A 16195-nucleotide genomic window follows, 5' to 3' on the forward strand; every position below is an offset into this window, starting at 1 on the left:
AGACACCCCAGCACAATACATGCATGAGGACATCCCAGCACAACACATACATGAGGACACCCCAGCACAACAACATGCATGATGACACCCCAGCACAACACACGCATGAGGACACACAGCACAACAACACATGCATGAGGACACCCCAGCACAACAACACATGCATGAGGACACCCCGGCCCAATACATGCATGAGGACATCCCAACCCAATGCATGCATGATGACACCCCAGCACAACAACACGCATGATGACACCCCAGCACAACAACATGCATGAGGACACACCAGCACAACACACACATGAGGACACCCCAGCACAACAACACGCATGAGGACACTCCGGACCAACGCATGCATGAGGACACCCCAGCACAACAACATGCATGAGGACACTCCGGACCAACGCATGCATGAGGACACCCCAGCACAACAACATGCATGAGGACACTCCGGCACCAAAACACGCATGAGGAAACCCCGGCAAAATACACCCATGAGAACATTCCGGCACAACATACACATGGTGACACCCCGGTATAATACACGCTTGAGGACATACCAGCATAACAACACGCATGATGACACCCGGGCACAACACACCCATGAGCACATCCCAGCACAACACATGGATGTGGACACCCAAGCACTAAAACACGCATGAGGACGCCCCAGCACAACACACGCTGCACCTGCCAGTGGGAGGAGGAGATGGGTCTCGAGATACCTGAGACAATGTGGTCCTTCTGTTGTGCACACATGGGCATGATATCTCCGAGTAGCAGGCTCTGTGTACTGTACTACAAAGAGCTGCATCGCACATACTACACCCTTTGGTACCTGCACAGATATGGCCTCCGAGAGGACACGCACTGTGCCAGATGTGGTCAACCAGAGGCGAAGGTTCCACACCTGGCGTGGCCCTGGGATGCTTTACACGCCTCATGGTAGAAGGTGCTGTCTGCACTCTCTACAAAGACTGAGTATGATGGGCCCAAGGACCCAAGAGTTGCAGTTTGGGGCTGGGTGTGGGACATCATGGTGTCCTATGGATGGTATACAGCACTCGCCCTGCTAGAGGCGCAAAGACGGCTGGCTGCTGCTGGGGACGAGGGACTCACTCAGATGTAAAGTTCGATTGACTCTTTTGCAAAGAACAATTTGACTTTGAGGCCACAATGCGGCCTCCGTCCTCTAGACACCAGGACATGTGGGGCTCTCAAGCCATTCATCCTGACCATGCCCACCAGCGCTTGGGTATCCGGACCCCAGGGCATGGATTGTGGAAATATTCAATGTCTTGTGGGGGTTTGCAACTGTGTGGACCCAGGGATGCAGGTGCATGGGGGCTGGGGTGAGATAAGACTATAAAATCATGTTTTCTGCATCCCTAGCTCTCGGGTTTACACCAGTGTTGCACTCATTCTGCACGCCACGGACATTTGTGTCTTGAGCCTTTTTTGTCTCCTTTGTTTGGGGGTGAAATTGCTTTCTTCAGTCACTGATAAAAAAAACAATCCGTTAAAAACATGAATGAGGCAAACAGTGCATTTGGGTTTGGTGATTGATAATGGGACTGATATACCCAGTGCTTTGAATGAGCGGGTACTCTCCTGGAATGAGTACCTAGGCTTCTTTAATTTGGAACAGAGAGTACTTGCAGTTTTCAGCTGCAATACATTTGATGGACGAGTACCACCGCTTTCCATGGGCAAACGGGTACTCTGACTAGTGAGACCAGGACCTCTCAGTCTCCATTTAAAGCCCTGCATTTAACATCCAAGGCAATGCAAGACTTCTTGGAGTAGCAAGGAGTGAAACATTGTACAACAGCGGAGTATAACCCTCAAGCTAATGGTACGGTGGAGTGAGCCAATCGTGTCATAGAGAGTGCGAGACACAGGTTGGACGTAAAAAGGCTGCTTTCCTGTGCAGCAACTGTGCCAATGACGTCACAGGGCGGGCACCTCTCTCTGATGAGATGCAGAGAAGGGGCACAAACTGACACAATACTGGTTGAAGGACTTGTTTAAGAAAGGAAATCTTGCAAACGTGGGAAAGAAGATAAGTATTGTGGAGGTGAGAGGGGGAGGTGTGTGTGCTGGTATGCGACAGTCCAGGGGCTGTAAAAGGTGATGGGGGACTGTGAAAAGTATGTGATCTTAGAGAGTGGTCTGAGGTGGAGCAGGAGGAGGAGGAGATCTGCAGTGTATAGAGGAGGTGAGAGTAAGATCTCTGGCATGTGTGTGTGAAGAAGGATGGGTGGGGAGAGGTGAGTGACAGTGAGTGCATAAGAGAGGTGAGTGGGGAAGAGAAGGGTCATGTTCACACAGACCAGAGTGAAAGTGCCCTATCAGGCTCTGGGAGTGCCTCTGTTAAACCAATGGCTTGTTCCTGTACCTGAGCCTGTTCCCTACGTCCGGGTGTGTGATGAAACCATAATGTAAAGACATTGTGTGATCCCTGGTTTGTTTAAGCTCAATTGTTTTATGTCCAACTTTATTTCTCGCAATGTCATTAAACTCTTATTTAAAAAATGTGCATGCAGCGTTTGGCTCGTTTTTGTTTAAGTTTACTACTCTTTGGTCATTTAATGCTTTACAGAAGGTCACCGCGCTGAGTCTTGTAATTGAGGTCATTGCAGCTTTTGAGGGGTGTCTGCTGGGAGTCAGGTCCTGGCTTAGGAAGCGCCTTTCATCGGTTACTCTACCTTAATATACCAGCTGTCACCTGGCTCTGTGTCCTCATTACAATGACATATACGCCCCATGATGTCACCGGCCACCAGTGCCCGCCAACATTAAAGAAGAATCATACACTCTCTCGGACAGGCCCAGAGACAAGCTCACCGCCTGTATGACCAATGTTGCTTACTGGATGAAGGCCACCCGGCTCAAACTCACCACCAACAAGACAAAAGTAGCGATCTTTGGCAAGAACACCTCACCATGGGACTCCAACTGGTGAAAAGCCTGTTCCACACCCAACATCCACCTGAGGACCTTGGAACCATCATTGACCGCAAGCTGGACACGACCGCACAAGTCAACGCCGTCGCTGCATCCTGCTTCCAGACCCTGGAGAAGCTAAAGAAGAGCTCCAAATGGCTTCAAGCAGCACAAGGAAAACTGTAACTCAGCCCTGGCCACCAACAAGTTGGACTACGGGAACCCCCTCTACTCCGGGATCATCAAGCAACTGACTAGACGGCTATAAACCATCCAGATCTCGACAGCCAGACACATCTTCAACCTCTGACACAGACCTCGCTTTACACCACCACACCGGCTCCCGATACACAAACCCGCTCAAGTCAAACTCCTCACACACACATTCAAGTCACTCCACAACGCAGGCCCGCTCACCTGAACAGTCGCATCTCCTTCCACCAACCACCCAGACACCTCCGCTCTGCAGGACTCCTACTTGCCAACATCGCACGCACACACAGACCAGATCAGGAGGGCGGGCGTCTCTTACGTCGCTCCTAAACCGTGGAATGACCTCCCTCTCCACATGAAGGCGCCCTCCTCTCTTCTTGAATTCCAGAGGAAGCCAAAGACTTGAGTTATCAGTTAACCAACCGAACCTAAGAAGAGCGAGGCACACACTCCTACGGAGCACCAGGACACCCTTAGAGGTGATAGTGTGCTTTACAAATGCACATAACATAACAAAAGGAAGCAAGCACCCCCATAAAGTGCCAACCACACCAGCTGAACATCCTCCAAATTGAAGCCTCCCATCGAGGCGCCTGTTACTACAACAGGTCCAGAAACAGGGGGGACTTGAGCAGGTGTGGGACTCGCGCCACAAACTGCTGCACTAGTGAAGGAACAGACCGAGGCATTCTTGATTTCAACCTCACGCTTACAGCGCTTGCTTCACACTTGGATGGTAACCATGGGTTAGCCTGGCGCTTTTCAAGAATCAAGATAGTGAAGAGGTATTCATCCATGCACCCATCCACCCATCCAGCCACACAACCAGGAATCCATCGTGTCCCGTCGTGCACTTTACTTTTGCATCTTCACAGGTTGATTCAGATGTGTCGGTGCTCACCTGGCAGAAATCCGCTCATCCGGGTAAAAGACACTCTGCATAATGATCAAATATTTCTGAAAAGAAAAGACATGAAAACATTTTACAGGCAACGCAGAGGGAGAAGAGGTGAGAGGGAGGGGCACAAGAAAGGAGAAGAGGGAGGCGAGAGGGAGGAGGAAGAGCATAGATGGGTGAAAGGGGAAGGCAGTAAAGGTGAGGAGAGACGTTGAGGGAGGAGAGGCAGGATAGATGAGGAGAGAAACCGCAAGAGGAGATGCGAGAAGGATCAGAAGGAAGAGTGAGAAGTGAGGCAGAGGGAGGAAAAAGGAGCGGTGACAGGGAAACGCAGAGAGAGGCAGGGAGACAGACAGGAGAGGTCAGAAGAGAGACCGAGAGAGGAAAGGGTCGGCGAAGTGAGAGTAAGACATAGAAATGAATAGACAGTTTATCAGAGACAGGCTGACAGAGAGAGGCAGACAGCCCATCACTGTGAGACAGAAAGATAAAGAGCAGAGGGAGCCTGAGGCAACCTATCATGGTGAGGAAGATAGCCGACCAGAGAGATTATAGGAGAAAGACAAACTACCAGAATGAGACACAGGGAAAGGCGAGCAGCTGAGAACGTCGATCAGAACAAGAGAGGGAGCTAGACCACCAGAGATCCCACCTCAGGGAAGCTGAGGCAACCTGTGAGGGAATGGGGCGTATTGTATGGCGAGGCTGTGCGACCCCACTGTGTAATGCACTTACCAACCCCTTTAAGACCCTTAGGTTTCGTTTGTCGAACCCTCAGCTCGGCCCTGGTTAGCTGTGACTCTAAGCAGCGAGGTTTACACAAAGCAACAAGTGTAAAGCATTTAAACAGCACCAAAACAAATGAAGAAGAAATCAGCAAAACACCAAAGAAATCACGCAACACTTTATAAAAATAGACTGTATTCTTATGTATTTTAGACACCACAACAAAAACGATCCACTGGAGGATGCTGGAGATATAGCATTTATACGGTATAGTGAATCAAAGCATTTCCCTCATTTGTCAACCAGCACTGGCAAATTCAACGGGTTTGACACTCAGAAACCAAAGTTAGGGCTAGATGTAATGCGGTCACTTGGAGTCAGTTTAGGCCACCAACGCTATTCGGAAGCGAGTCAGGGGGACCCAGCATGGTCCTCAGAAACGGGTATCTCAGCAGGTGAAGCAGTCTTCATTTACAGGCACTTTTATCCTTTGTAGGGCTTTCCTACTGAAGTGGTCCTGATGCTGGGGATTAAGGATGCTAGAGAGGTGCAAGGATGCGATGCAGCCAGTGGGGGGTCTTGCTGCGACTGCTCCTCAGACCACGAAGGGAGTGAGGTGGTCCTGGTCACAGAGTCAACATCCCTCAAAGTCCTCTCAGGGCTGGCAGAGTCCAGCTGCCACTGGACCACCAGTCACCCAGTATCACAATCACAGGACAATCCTTCCTGGGTCAATACCTCACTCACTGGGGGCCCGCTGCACTCCGACAACACTCCCAGGTTCAGTGAACGTGGGTGCAGCTTTGAGCGTTGGGTCCTCGTCCATGCTGCTGAACGACGGCTGTTGGTGGCGAGTAGAAGCCTGTGGGCTGCTAACTCGCCCCAGCGGACTTCTTCTTCTGTTGCGTCCCTGGGCTGCGAACAGGAGGCGAGTCAGCTGGCCCTTGGGGTCTCTTGTCCTTGGCTGGGCTCTGGAGATGACTGCTCCTCGAGCAGAATACGGCAGGCACAGTCCCTCTCCTTCACTGGGTCTCAGGTGCAGCAGGTGCAGTCCACGCCGATGCAGCCTCTCTTTGCTGTTCCCTCGGTGCAGCAGGTGCAGTCCTCGTCGGTGCAGCCTCTCTTTGCTGGTCCCTCGGTGCAGCAGGTGCAGTCCTCGCCGGTGCAGCCTCTCGTTGCTGGTTCCATGGTGCAGTAGGTGCAGTCCACGCCGGTGCAGCCTCTCGTTGCTGGTTCCATGGTGCAGCAGGTGCAGTCCACGCCGGTGCAGCCTCTCGTTGCTGGTTCCATGGTGCAGCAGGTGCAGTCCACGCCGGTGCAGCCTCTCGTTGCTGGTTCCATGGTGCAGCAGGTGCAGTCCACGCCGGTGCAGCCTCTCGTTGCTGGTTCCATGGTGCAGCAGGTGCAGTCCACGCCGGTGCAGCCTCTCGTTGCTGGTTCCATGGTGCAGTAGGTGCAGTCCACGCCGGTGCAGCCTCTCGTTGCTGGTTCCATGGTGCAGTAGGTGCAGTCCACGCCGGTGCAGCCTCTCGTTGCTGGTTCCATGGTGCAGCAGGTGCAGTCCACGCCGGTGCAGCCTCTCGTTGCTGGTTCCATGGTGCAGCAGGTGCAGTCCACGCCGGTGCAGCCTCTCGTTTCTGGTTCCATGGTGCAGTAGGTGCAGTCCACGCCGGTGCAGCCTCTCGTTGCTGGTTCCATGGTGCAGTAGGTGCAGTCCACGCCGGTGCAGCCTCTCGTTGCTGGTTCCATGGTGCAGCAGGTGCAGTCCACGCCGGTGCAGCCTCTCGTTGCTGGTTCCATGGTGCAGCAGGTGCAGTCCACGCCGGTGCAGCCTCTCGTGGCTGGTTCCATGGTGCAGCAGGTGCAGTCCACGCCGGTGCAGCCTCTCGTTGCTGGTTCCACGGTGCAGCCTGGCAGCCCTTCCTCGGTGCTTCTTCTAGTCCAATCGAGATCTGAGTTTGGGATGCCAGGGGTGCCCCACTTATGCTCAGAAAATACCCGCGTTGCAGAATGCGGTTGTTAGCGAATGAGCTATCACCCCCTTCCCCCTTACCTGATGACCACTTCCTATGAGGTTTGTTATCTGGGCATCCGAGGCAGCACCATTCTGCCCACTCCAAATATGGCAAGACCCCTCTCCTAGCATGTGGAGCCCAACCCAGAGGTGTGGCTACCAAGGGGGCGACACACCCCTGGAAAACCAGTCTGGCAACTGGTTTCCCCTCTCCTGGCCCTCGTGCCAGCCTCTGGCTGAACACTGGAGCAGCCCCTCTCCCAGGTGTTACCCATTTGCCCTTTGAAGATGCCTCGTGGGCCAACACACATGTGGCTTCTTGTAGGAGGGAGTAGACACATCCTTCCAGAGCATACCTCTATTTTATCCTTTCCTGGGAGTCATTAGCACATCTCTGAGTAGGACAGAGAGAAAAGGAATGGAAGACAGAGTTAAAAGGAATGGACGACAGAGTTAAAAGGAATGGAAGACAGAGTTAAAAGGAATGGAGGACAGAGAAAAGGAATGGAGGACAGAGAGAAAAGGAATGGAGGTCAGAGAGAAAAGGAATGGAAGACAGAGAGAAAAGGAATGGAAGACAGAGAAAAGGAATGGAGGACAGAGGGAAAAGGAATGGAGGACAGAGAGAAAAGGAATGGAAGACAGAGAGAAAAACAAAGGAATAGAAGACAGAGAGAAAAGGTATGGAGGACAGAGAGAAAAGGAATGGAGGACAGAGAGAAAAGGAATGGACGACAGAGAGAAAAGGAATGGAGGTCAGAGAGAAAAGGAATGGAAGACAGAGAAAAGGAATGGAGGACAGGGGGAAAAGGAATGGAGGACAGAGAGAAAAGGAATGGAAGACAGAGAGAAAAAGAAAGGAATAGAAGACAGAGAGAAAAGGTATGGAGGACAGAGAGAAAAGGAATGGACGACAGAGAGAAAAGGAATGGAAGACAGAGAGATAAGGACAGAGAGAAGAGGAATGGAAGACAGAGAAAAGGAATGGAGGACAGAGAAAAAAGGAATGGAAGACAGAGAGAAGAGGAATGGAAGACAGAGAGAAAAGGAATGGAGGACAGAGAGGAAAGGAACGGAAGACAGAGAGAAGAGGAATGGAGGACAGAGAGAAAAGGAATGGAGGACGGAAAGAAAAGGAATGAAAGACAGAGAGAAAAGGAATGGAGGACAGAGAAAAGGAATGGAGGAGAGAGAAAAGGAATGAAAGACAGAGAGAAAAGGAATGGAGGACAGAGGGAAAAGGAATGGAAGACAGAGAGAAAAGGAACGGAGGTCAGAGAGAAAAGGAATGGAAGACAGAGAAAAGGAATGGAAGACAGAGAACAGGAATGGAGGACAGAGGGAAAAGGAATGGAAGACAGAGAGAAAAAGAAAGGAATAGAAGACAGAGAGAAAAGGAATGGAGGATAGAGAGAAAAGGAATGGACGACAGAGAGAAAAGGAATGGAAGACAGAGAGATAAGGACAGAGAGAAGAGGAATGGAAGACAGAGAAAAGGAATGGAGGACAGAGAGAAAAGGAATGGACGACAGAGAGAAAAGGAATGGAGGTCAGAGAGAAAAGGAATGGAAGACAGAGAAAAGGAATGGAGGACAGAGGGAAAAGGAATGGAGGACAGAGAGAAAAGGAATGGACGACAGAGAGAAAAGGAATGGAGGTCAGAGAGAAAAGGAATGGAAGACAGAGAAAAGGAATGGAAGACAGAGAACAGGAATGGAGGACAGAGGGAAAAGGAATGGAAGACAGAGAGAAAAAGAAAGGAATAGAAGACAGAGAGAAAAGGTATGGAGGACAGAGAGAAAAGGAATGGACGACAGAGAGAAAAGGAATGGAAGACAGAGAGATAAGGACAGAGAGAAGAGGAATGGAAGACAGAGAAAAGGAATGTAGGACAGAGAGAAAAGGAATGGAAGACAGAGAGAAGAGGAATGGAAGACAGAGAGAAAAGGAATGGAGGACAGAGAGGAAAGGAACGGAAGACAGAGAGAAGAGGAATGGAGGACAGAGAGAAAAGGAATGGAGGACGGAGAGAAAAGGAATGGAGGAGAGAGAAAAGGAATGAAAGACAGAGAGAAAAGGAATGGAGGACAGAGAAAAGGAATGGAAGACAGAGAAAAAGAATGGATGACAGAGGGAAAAGGAATGGAAGACAGAGAGAAAAAGAAAGGAATAGAAGACAGAGAGAAAAGGAATGGAGGACAGAGAGAAAAGGAATGGACGACAGAGAGAAAAGGAATGGAGGTCAGAGAGAAAAGGAATGGAAGACAGAGAAAAGGAATGGAAGACAGAGAATAGGAATGGAGGACAGAGGGAAAAGGAATGGAAGACAGAGAGAAAAAGAAAGGAATAGAAGACAGCGAGAAAAGGAATGGAGGACAGAGAGAAAAGGAATGGACGACAGAGAGAAAAGGAATGGAAGACAGAGAAAAGGAATGGAGGACAGAGAGAAAAGGAATGGAAGACAGAGAAAAGGAATGGAAGACAGAGAGAAAAGGAATGGAGGACAGAGAAAAGGAATGGAAGACAGAGAGAAAAGGAATGGAAGACAGAGAGATAAGGACAGAGAGAAGAGGAATGGAAGACAGAGAAAAGGAATGGAGGACAGAGAGAAAAGGAATGGAAGACAGAGAGAAGAGGAATGGAGGACAGAGAAAAGGAATGGAGGACAGAGAGGAAAGGAACGGAAGACAGAGAGAAGAGGAATGGAGGACAGAGAGAAAAGGAATGGAAGACAGAGAGAAAAAGAAAGGAATAGAAGACAGAGAGAAAAGGTATGGAGGACAGAGAGAAAAGGAATGGACGACAGAGAGAAAAGGAATGGAAGACAGAGAGATAAGGACAGAGAGAAGAGGAATGGAAGACAGAGAAAAGGAATGGAGGACAGAGAGAAAAGGAATGGAAGACAGAGAGAAGAGGAATGGAAGACAGAGAGAAAAGGAATGGAGGACAGAGAGGAAAGGAACGGAAGACAGAGAGAAGAGGAATGGAGGACAGAGAGAAAAGGAATGGAAGACAGAGAGAAAAAGAAAGGAATAGAAGACAGAGAGAAAAGGTATGGAGGACAGAGAGAAAAGGAATGGACGACAGAGAGAAAAGGAATGGAAGACAGAGAGAAAAAGAAAGGAATAGAAGACAGAGAGAAAAGGTATGGAGGACAGAGAGAAAAGGAATGGACGACAGAGAGAAAAGGAATGGAAGACAGAGAGATAAGGACAGAGAGAAGAGGAATGGAAGACAGAGAAAAGGAATGGAGGACAGAGAGAAAAGGAATGGAAGACAGAGAGAAGAGGAATGGAAGACAGAGAGAAAAGGAATGGAGGACAGAGAGGAAAGGAACGGAAGACAGAGAGAAGAGGAATGGAGGACAGAGAGAAAAGGAATGGAGGACGGAAAGAAAAGGAATGAAAGACAGAGAGAAAAGGAATGGAGGAGAGAGAAAAGGAATGAAAGACAGAGAGAAAAGGAATGGAAGACAGAGAACAGGAATGGAGGACAGAGGGAAAAGGAATGGAAGACAGAGAGAAAAGGAATGGAGGAGAGAGAAAAGGAATGAAAGACAGAGAGAAAAGGAATGGAGGACAGAGAAAAGGAATGGAAGACAGAGAAAAGGAATGGAGGACAGAGGGAAAAGGAATGGAAGACAGAGAGAAAAGGAATGGAGGTCAGAGAGAAAAGGAATGGAAGACAGAGAAAAGGAATGGAAGACAGAGAACAGGAATGGAGGACAGAGGGAAAAGGAATGGAAGACAGAGAGAAAAAGAAAGGAATAGAAGACAGAGAGAAAAGGAATGGAGGATAGAGAGAAAAGGAATGGACGACAGAGAGAAAAGGAATGGAAGACAGAGAGAAAAGGAATGGAGGACAGAGAGGAAAGGAACGGAAGACAGAGAGATAAGGACAGAGAGAAGAGGAATGGAAGACAGAGAAAAGGAATGGAGGACAGAGAGAAAAGGAATGGAAGACAGAGAGAAGAGGAATGGAAGACAGAGAGAAAAGGAATGGAGGACAGAGAGGAAAGGAACGGAAGACAGAGAGAAGAGGAATGGAGGACAGAGAGAAAAGGAATGGAGGACGGAGAGAAAAGGAATGGAGGACAGAGAAAAGGAATGGAAGACAGAGAGAAAAGGAATGGAGGACAGAGAAAAGGAATGGAGGACAGAGGGAAAAGGAATGGAAGACAGAGAGAAAAAGAAAGGAATAGAAGACAGAGAGTAAAGGAATGGAAGACAGAGAGAAAAGGAATGGAGGACAGAGAGAAAAGGAATGGACGACAGAGAGAAAAGGAATGGAAGACAGAGAGAAAAGGACAGAGAGAAGAGGAATGGATGACAGAGAAAAGGAATGGAGGACAGAGAGAAAAGGAATGGAGGACAGAGAAAAGGAATGGAAGACAGAGAGAAAAGGAATGGAGGACAGAGAGGAAAGGAACGGAAGACAGAGAGAAGAGGAATGGAGGACAGAGAGAAAAGGAATGGAGGACGGAAAGAAAAGGAATGAAAGACAGAGAGAAAAGGAATGGAGGACAGAGAAAAGGAATGGAGGAGAGAGAAAAGGAATGAAAGACAGAGAACAGGAATGGAGGACAGAGGGAAAAGGAATGGAAGACAGAGAGAAAAAGAAAGGAATAGAAGACAGAGAGTAAAGGAATGGAAGACAGAGAGAAAAGGAATGGAGAACAGAGAGAAAAGGAATGGAAGACAGAGAGAAAAGGAATGGAAGACAGAGAACAGGAATGGAGGACAGAGGGAAAAGGAATGGAAGACAGAGAGAAAAAGAAAGGAATAGAAGACAGAGAGTAAAGGAATGGAAGACAGAGAGAAAAGGAATGGAGAACAGAGAGAAAAGGAATGGAAGACAGAGAGAAAAGGACAGAGAGAAGAGGAATGGATGACAGAGAAAAGGAATGGAGGACAGAGAGAAAAGGAATGGAAGACAGAGAGAAGAGGAATGGAAGACAGAGTAAAAAGGAATGGAGGACAGAGAGGAATGGAGGAGAGAGAAAAGGAATGGAGGACAGAGAGAAAAGGAATGGAGGACAGAGAGAAAAGGAATGGAAGACAGAGAGAAAAGGAATGAAAAGACAGAGAAAAGCAATGAAAGACAAAGAACAGGAATGGAGGACAGAGGGAAAAGGAATGGAAGACAGAGAGAAAAATAAAGGAATAGAAGACAGAAAGAAAAGGAATGGAGGACAGAGAGAAAAGGAATGGAAGACAGAGAGAAAAGGAATGGAGGAGAGAGAGAAAAGGAATGGAAGACAGAGAGAAAAGGAACGGGGGCAGAGGGAAAAGGAATGGAAGACAAGGATAAACGGAATGGAGGACAGAGAGAAAAGGAATGGAGGAGAGAGATTAAAGGAATGGAGGACAGAGAGGAAAGGAATGGAAGACAGAGAGAAAAGGAATGGAGGACAGAGAGAAAGGAAGGTCAGCCTGACAAGTGGAGGGCCACACAGAGGGAGACAAGAGAGCTGCAATGCCCCTCTCCCCACAGCCGATAAGGGGGCGGGGGTGGGCTCTGGTCCTACCTTGCCCTCCTGGGGGAGTGTTACACTGTGGACACCTGCAGAGAGAGGGAAGAAGAGAGCATATGGTGATTAATAACTTTAAAACTATCATCTTAATGATGTCATTAGGTCCACATTCACTTGCCTCCTAGATAGACATGGCAGAGATTCTAGGAGACGGCTTCTCGGCTATTGCAGAGGGGTGTCGCCCCACTGTTTTTTTCAGCATTATAAAAAATTGATAACTGAGTTATTATCATTTTATTTTCCGTGCACGGCAGCTAAGCTCTGGAAGGCAGGCGGGGCTGACAGAGCAGCCGAGGAGCGAGTTTACGCCCACTCCTAAGTGCACATGACTGTTTGGCCGGCCCTCTCGAGCCGACCATAACAGTCATGCGCACTTTCCCTCTTCTCCACCCAGGCTGTAATCTCTCATGCCCAGACCCCCATGCACCACCTGAGCCCCGAGCCATGGCGCTCAGACCAATAACAACATTGCATTGCAGCATTATGTTTGGCTCAGGGGAGCCTGGGCACTTCCAGGCTGCTTTCTGTCCCGGCCAGTGGGAGGAAGAGAGATGCGACCAGGAGGACGCGGCAGGGAGGACGCGGCAGGCAGGTAAGTTGAATTAATTTTTTTAGTTAACCTCACCCCCACCCTAACGCCACTCCACCACCCCCAATTGGTGCCGGCTGCCGCTGGAGATTCCATCTTCCATACACATAGGTTTTTTGATGTTGAGCGCTCTTAATTGTTCTATCGTTCCAATGGCAATTTAGGGCTTACAACATAGTGGCGAGGCAGCTCTATTTAGGACAGGACTTCCGGTGCGGCCAAGGCAGAGGGGACGGCCCTTCCGGTCTAGCCAAGACAGAGGGGACAGCCCTTCCGGTCCAGCCAAGGCAGAGGGGACGGCCCTTCCGGTGCGGCCAAGGCAGAGGGGACGGCCCTTCCGGTCTAGCCAACGCAGAGGGGACGGCCCTTCCGGTCTAGCCAACGCAGAGGGGACGGCCCTTCCGGTCCAGCCAAGGCAGAGGGGACGGCCCTTCCGGTGCGGCCAAGGCAGAGGGGACGGCCCTTCCGGTCTAGCCAACGCAGAGGGGACGGCCCTTCCGGTCTAGCCAAGGCAGAGGGGACGGCCCTTCCGGTCTAGCCAAGGCAGAGGGGACGGCCCTTCCGGTGCGGCCAAGGCAGAGGGGACGGACGGCCCTTCTAATCCGGCCACGGCAGATGAGCCAACCTATTGAGGAAGGCCCTTCCAGCACACTCCCACACACTGGCATATTTTCTGGTAGGTTGCAAGTTTAGGGGCAGATTACAGAGCAGGATGATTCGCTACAACCCAACCATGCCCACTTGGCCCCCTTCCAGTGGAGGCCTCCTCCAGGGGGGGCTGGTTTCAACACTGCCTGGGCTGGCCTTACACTCCAGGTCAGGAGGCTCTTAGCATCCGGGGACTATGGCATGGAAGGTTAATGGTGGCACGGGAGGCTCTCACGGTCCAGGGACTGAGCGCGTGGGAGGATAATGGAGGCACAGAAGGCTCTTGGAGTCCGCAAATGGAGGGTGTGGGATGTCAATTGGCTCTTAGGGTCTGGGAACTAATGCAGTCTGTCTAGTGTTTACTATCAGGCCCAATTCTTTAAACACACAAAAGGTGACAGGAGAAGGTGTCCCATAAGTCTACCCATTGGCAATGGCTCTGGTACCATTCCAACCCGTTGTTCTTTGGCTCACTTTGCCACCTGAGATCAGACCCAGCCATATGCCTATCAGTCTTGACCTCGATCAAACAGGAACAGTCCAGCGATGGATTGGGATGCAGCCCAGAGAGACTCCCACTGGCTGGGGCTGCTTGTCTTCCTGTTCCGGAAGGACCTGGCCTGGCAGTTTGGGCCGGACTGTTGCCATTGGGGCAGGGTCGAGACTGATTAGCATACGGCTGTGTCCAAAACTGAGAAGGTGTGATGTGCAAAATAGTGACGGGCTCTGTGGCGGCCCTGGGTAATCACCAGTGGTGGAGATTAGTTTGAGCGTTCTATCCATCACTTTTTTGGTATACCTCAGCGTGGCGCCCAAAGTGGGACGATATCTCAGACATGGGTGCAGTGCGCACTGTCACTGCAAACGAGCTAAACTTGGCTGATGAGCCCTAAAAAGAGCGACACCGGACATGGGCTCCTTGAGGTTGATTCAGGGAGGGCCTCGCCTGACTGTTAACTGAGCGGGGTCAAGACTGATTTGCACACGGCTGGATCCAACTGAGATGGCATGGTGGGCGAGAAACGATGCACTGGAGCGGCCCAGAGCATCTGCCAGCGGCTGAGATTCATTCAAGCATCCATCCATCACACTCTTCTCGATGACCTTTGTCTCATTCGTTGGCGCGGTCGATATTGGCGACTGTGGAATCGGTAGATAGTGGATTCTTCATATTTGAGTACGCCGTGTCAGGTCCCATCCCACACCCCGGTCTCAACGACTTCAGTGACGTCCAGAAGAGGGGCAGTGAGGGAGGCCAGATTCTTAATAAGCTGCCCACAATAGTTGACCATGCGCAAGAGACTCCTCGCCCTACTGACGGATTTGAGGCAGGTGCTGAGTTCATGTCTTGTACTTTGGTCAGGAGCCACCTTAGCGGCCAAGAAGTGGTAGCCGATAAAAAGCTGATGTGCAAACTGCAGGAATTCACACTTTTCTTGCTGTAAGGTGAGGCCACAGTTCTGTAGTCTTTGCAATGCTGCGCAAAGCCAAGCACCGTGCTCTTCCAGAGAGCAGGCGTACAGCAAAATGTCATCACCGACATCAATGACCCCCTTAGACCAGAGAATACCTCTCATATGGTGTTTTGAAAACCTCAGCTGCCCTAGAGATACCAATGTTCAATCTCTTGTAGCTCTGAAGGCCAAGGTGTGTAGAAAAAGATGTAATGCAGTGGGATCAGGAACTAACAGAACCTGGGGTAATCTGACTGTAGATCCATCTTCAAGAACCAGCAGCATCCACTTATTTTGTTTACCAAGTTGTTGACCGTCGGGTGAGGTGTTGCTTCTGTTTGTTTGCTACGTTTGGGATCAGCATATCCATGTTGTGTCTCCTGTCTCGCCTCTCCGGGTTGCTTGGGTTTAAGGGTGACCACATCTGGCGACACACAGGGAGCGTGTCCCTCCACCCTCTCAATGATGTTGAGTTCTCTCCTTTGTGGAGGAATTGTCCGCTCTTCTTACTGAGTCCTCGATTTCCAAATCTAGAAACCTCTTCCTCTGAGACTTTAACCTCCACTGGAACAAAAATGACGATCCCTCGGTTAGTCTCATCAATCACTTTCTCGATATCAGTGACGTGCAACAACTCTGCCATTCTCCAACACACTCCAAAGGTACCACTCTGGACGCTATCATCACTAGCAAAGAACTGGTTTCTTTCCCACATCGTCCCCATTGACTGGTCCGACCACCACCTCATCCTTTTCGCGATCACCAGCTTTGTGCCCCCTGCATCCATAACAACCACCACACATCAGAATTTGACCAGAAATCTTCACCTTATTACTTCGGGTGAACTGGAGACTAAGGGGCAGATTTATGATGACTGGCGCATCCCCAGGGATGCGCCAGTCTTCCTGCGCTGCTGCTCCGCCACCCATGGTGCGCCGCATTTACAATGCGGCGCACCATGGGGCAAAAACGGCACAGATGCGTGACGAATCTGTGCCGTAAAGGTGGCGCATTGCTGGAGCTGCGTCGCAAGCGCGACGCAGCTCCAGCAAGGCTCGGGGGTGCCCCATCTCCACAATGCTGCGTCAAGACCTATGCCTGCTTCAAGCAGGCACAGGGTTTTGACGCAGCATTGTCCTGAAAGTGACTGAGTGAAATCTTATAGATTTCACTC

General features: G+C 50.2%; 1 protein-coding gene across 1 annotated transcript in view; it reads right to left on the minus strand.

Annotated features, from left to right (window-relative positions):
• PIP5KL1 (phosphatidylinositol-4-phosphate 5-kinase like 1) overlaps positions 1-16195 on the minus strand; it is a 200364-nt gene that overhangs the window by 80683 nt on the left and 103486 nt on the right. The window contains exons 6-7 of the mRNA XM_078646581.1: positions 12325-12359; positions 4061-4116 (exon numbers count right to left, since the gene is read on the minus strand). Coding sequence (XP_078502707.1) covers positions 4061-4116; positions 12325-12359 — 91 coding nt within the window. The remainder of the gene's footprint in view (positions 1-4060; positions 4117-12324; positions 12360-16195) is intronic.

Source organism: Lissotriton helveticus, chromosome 5_2 (assembly GCF_964261635.1).
Source record: "Lissotriton helveticus chromosome 5_2, aLisHel1.1, whole genome shotgun sequence".
Lineage (NCBI taxonomy): Eukaryota > Metazoa > Chordata > Amphibia > Caudata > Salamandridae > Lissotriton > Lissotriton helveticus.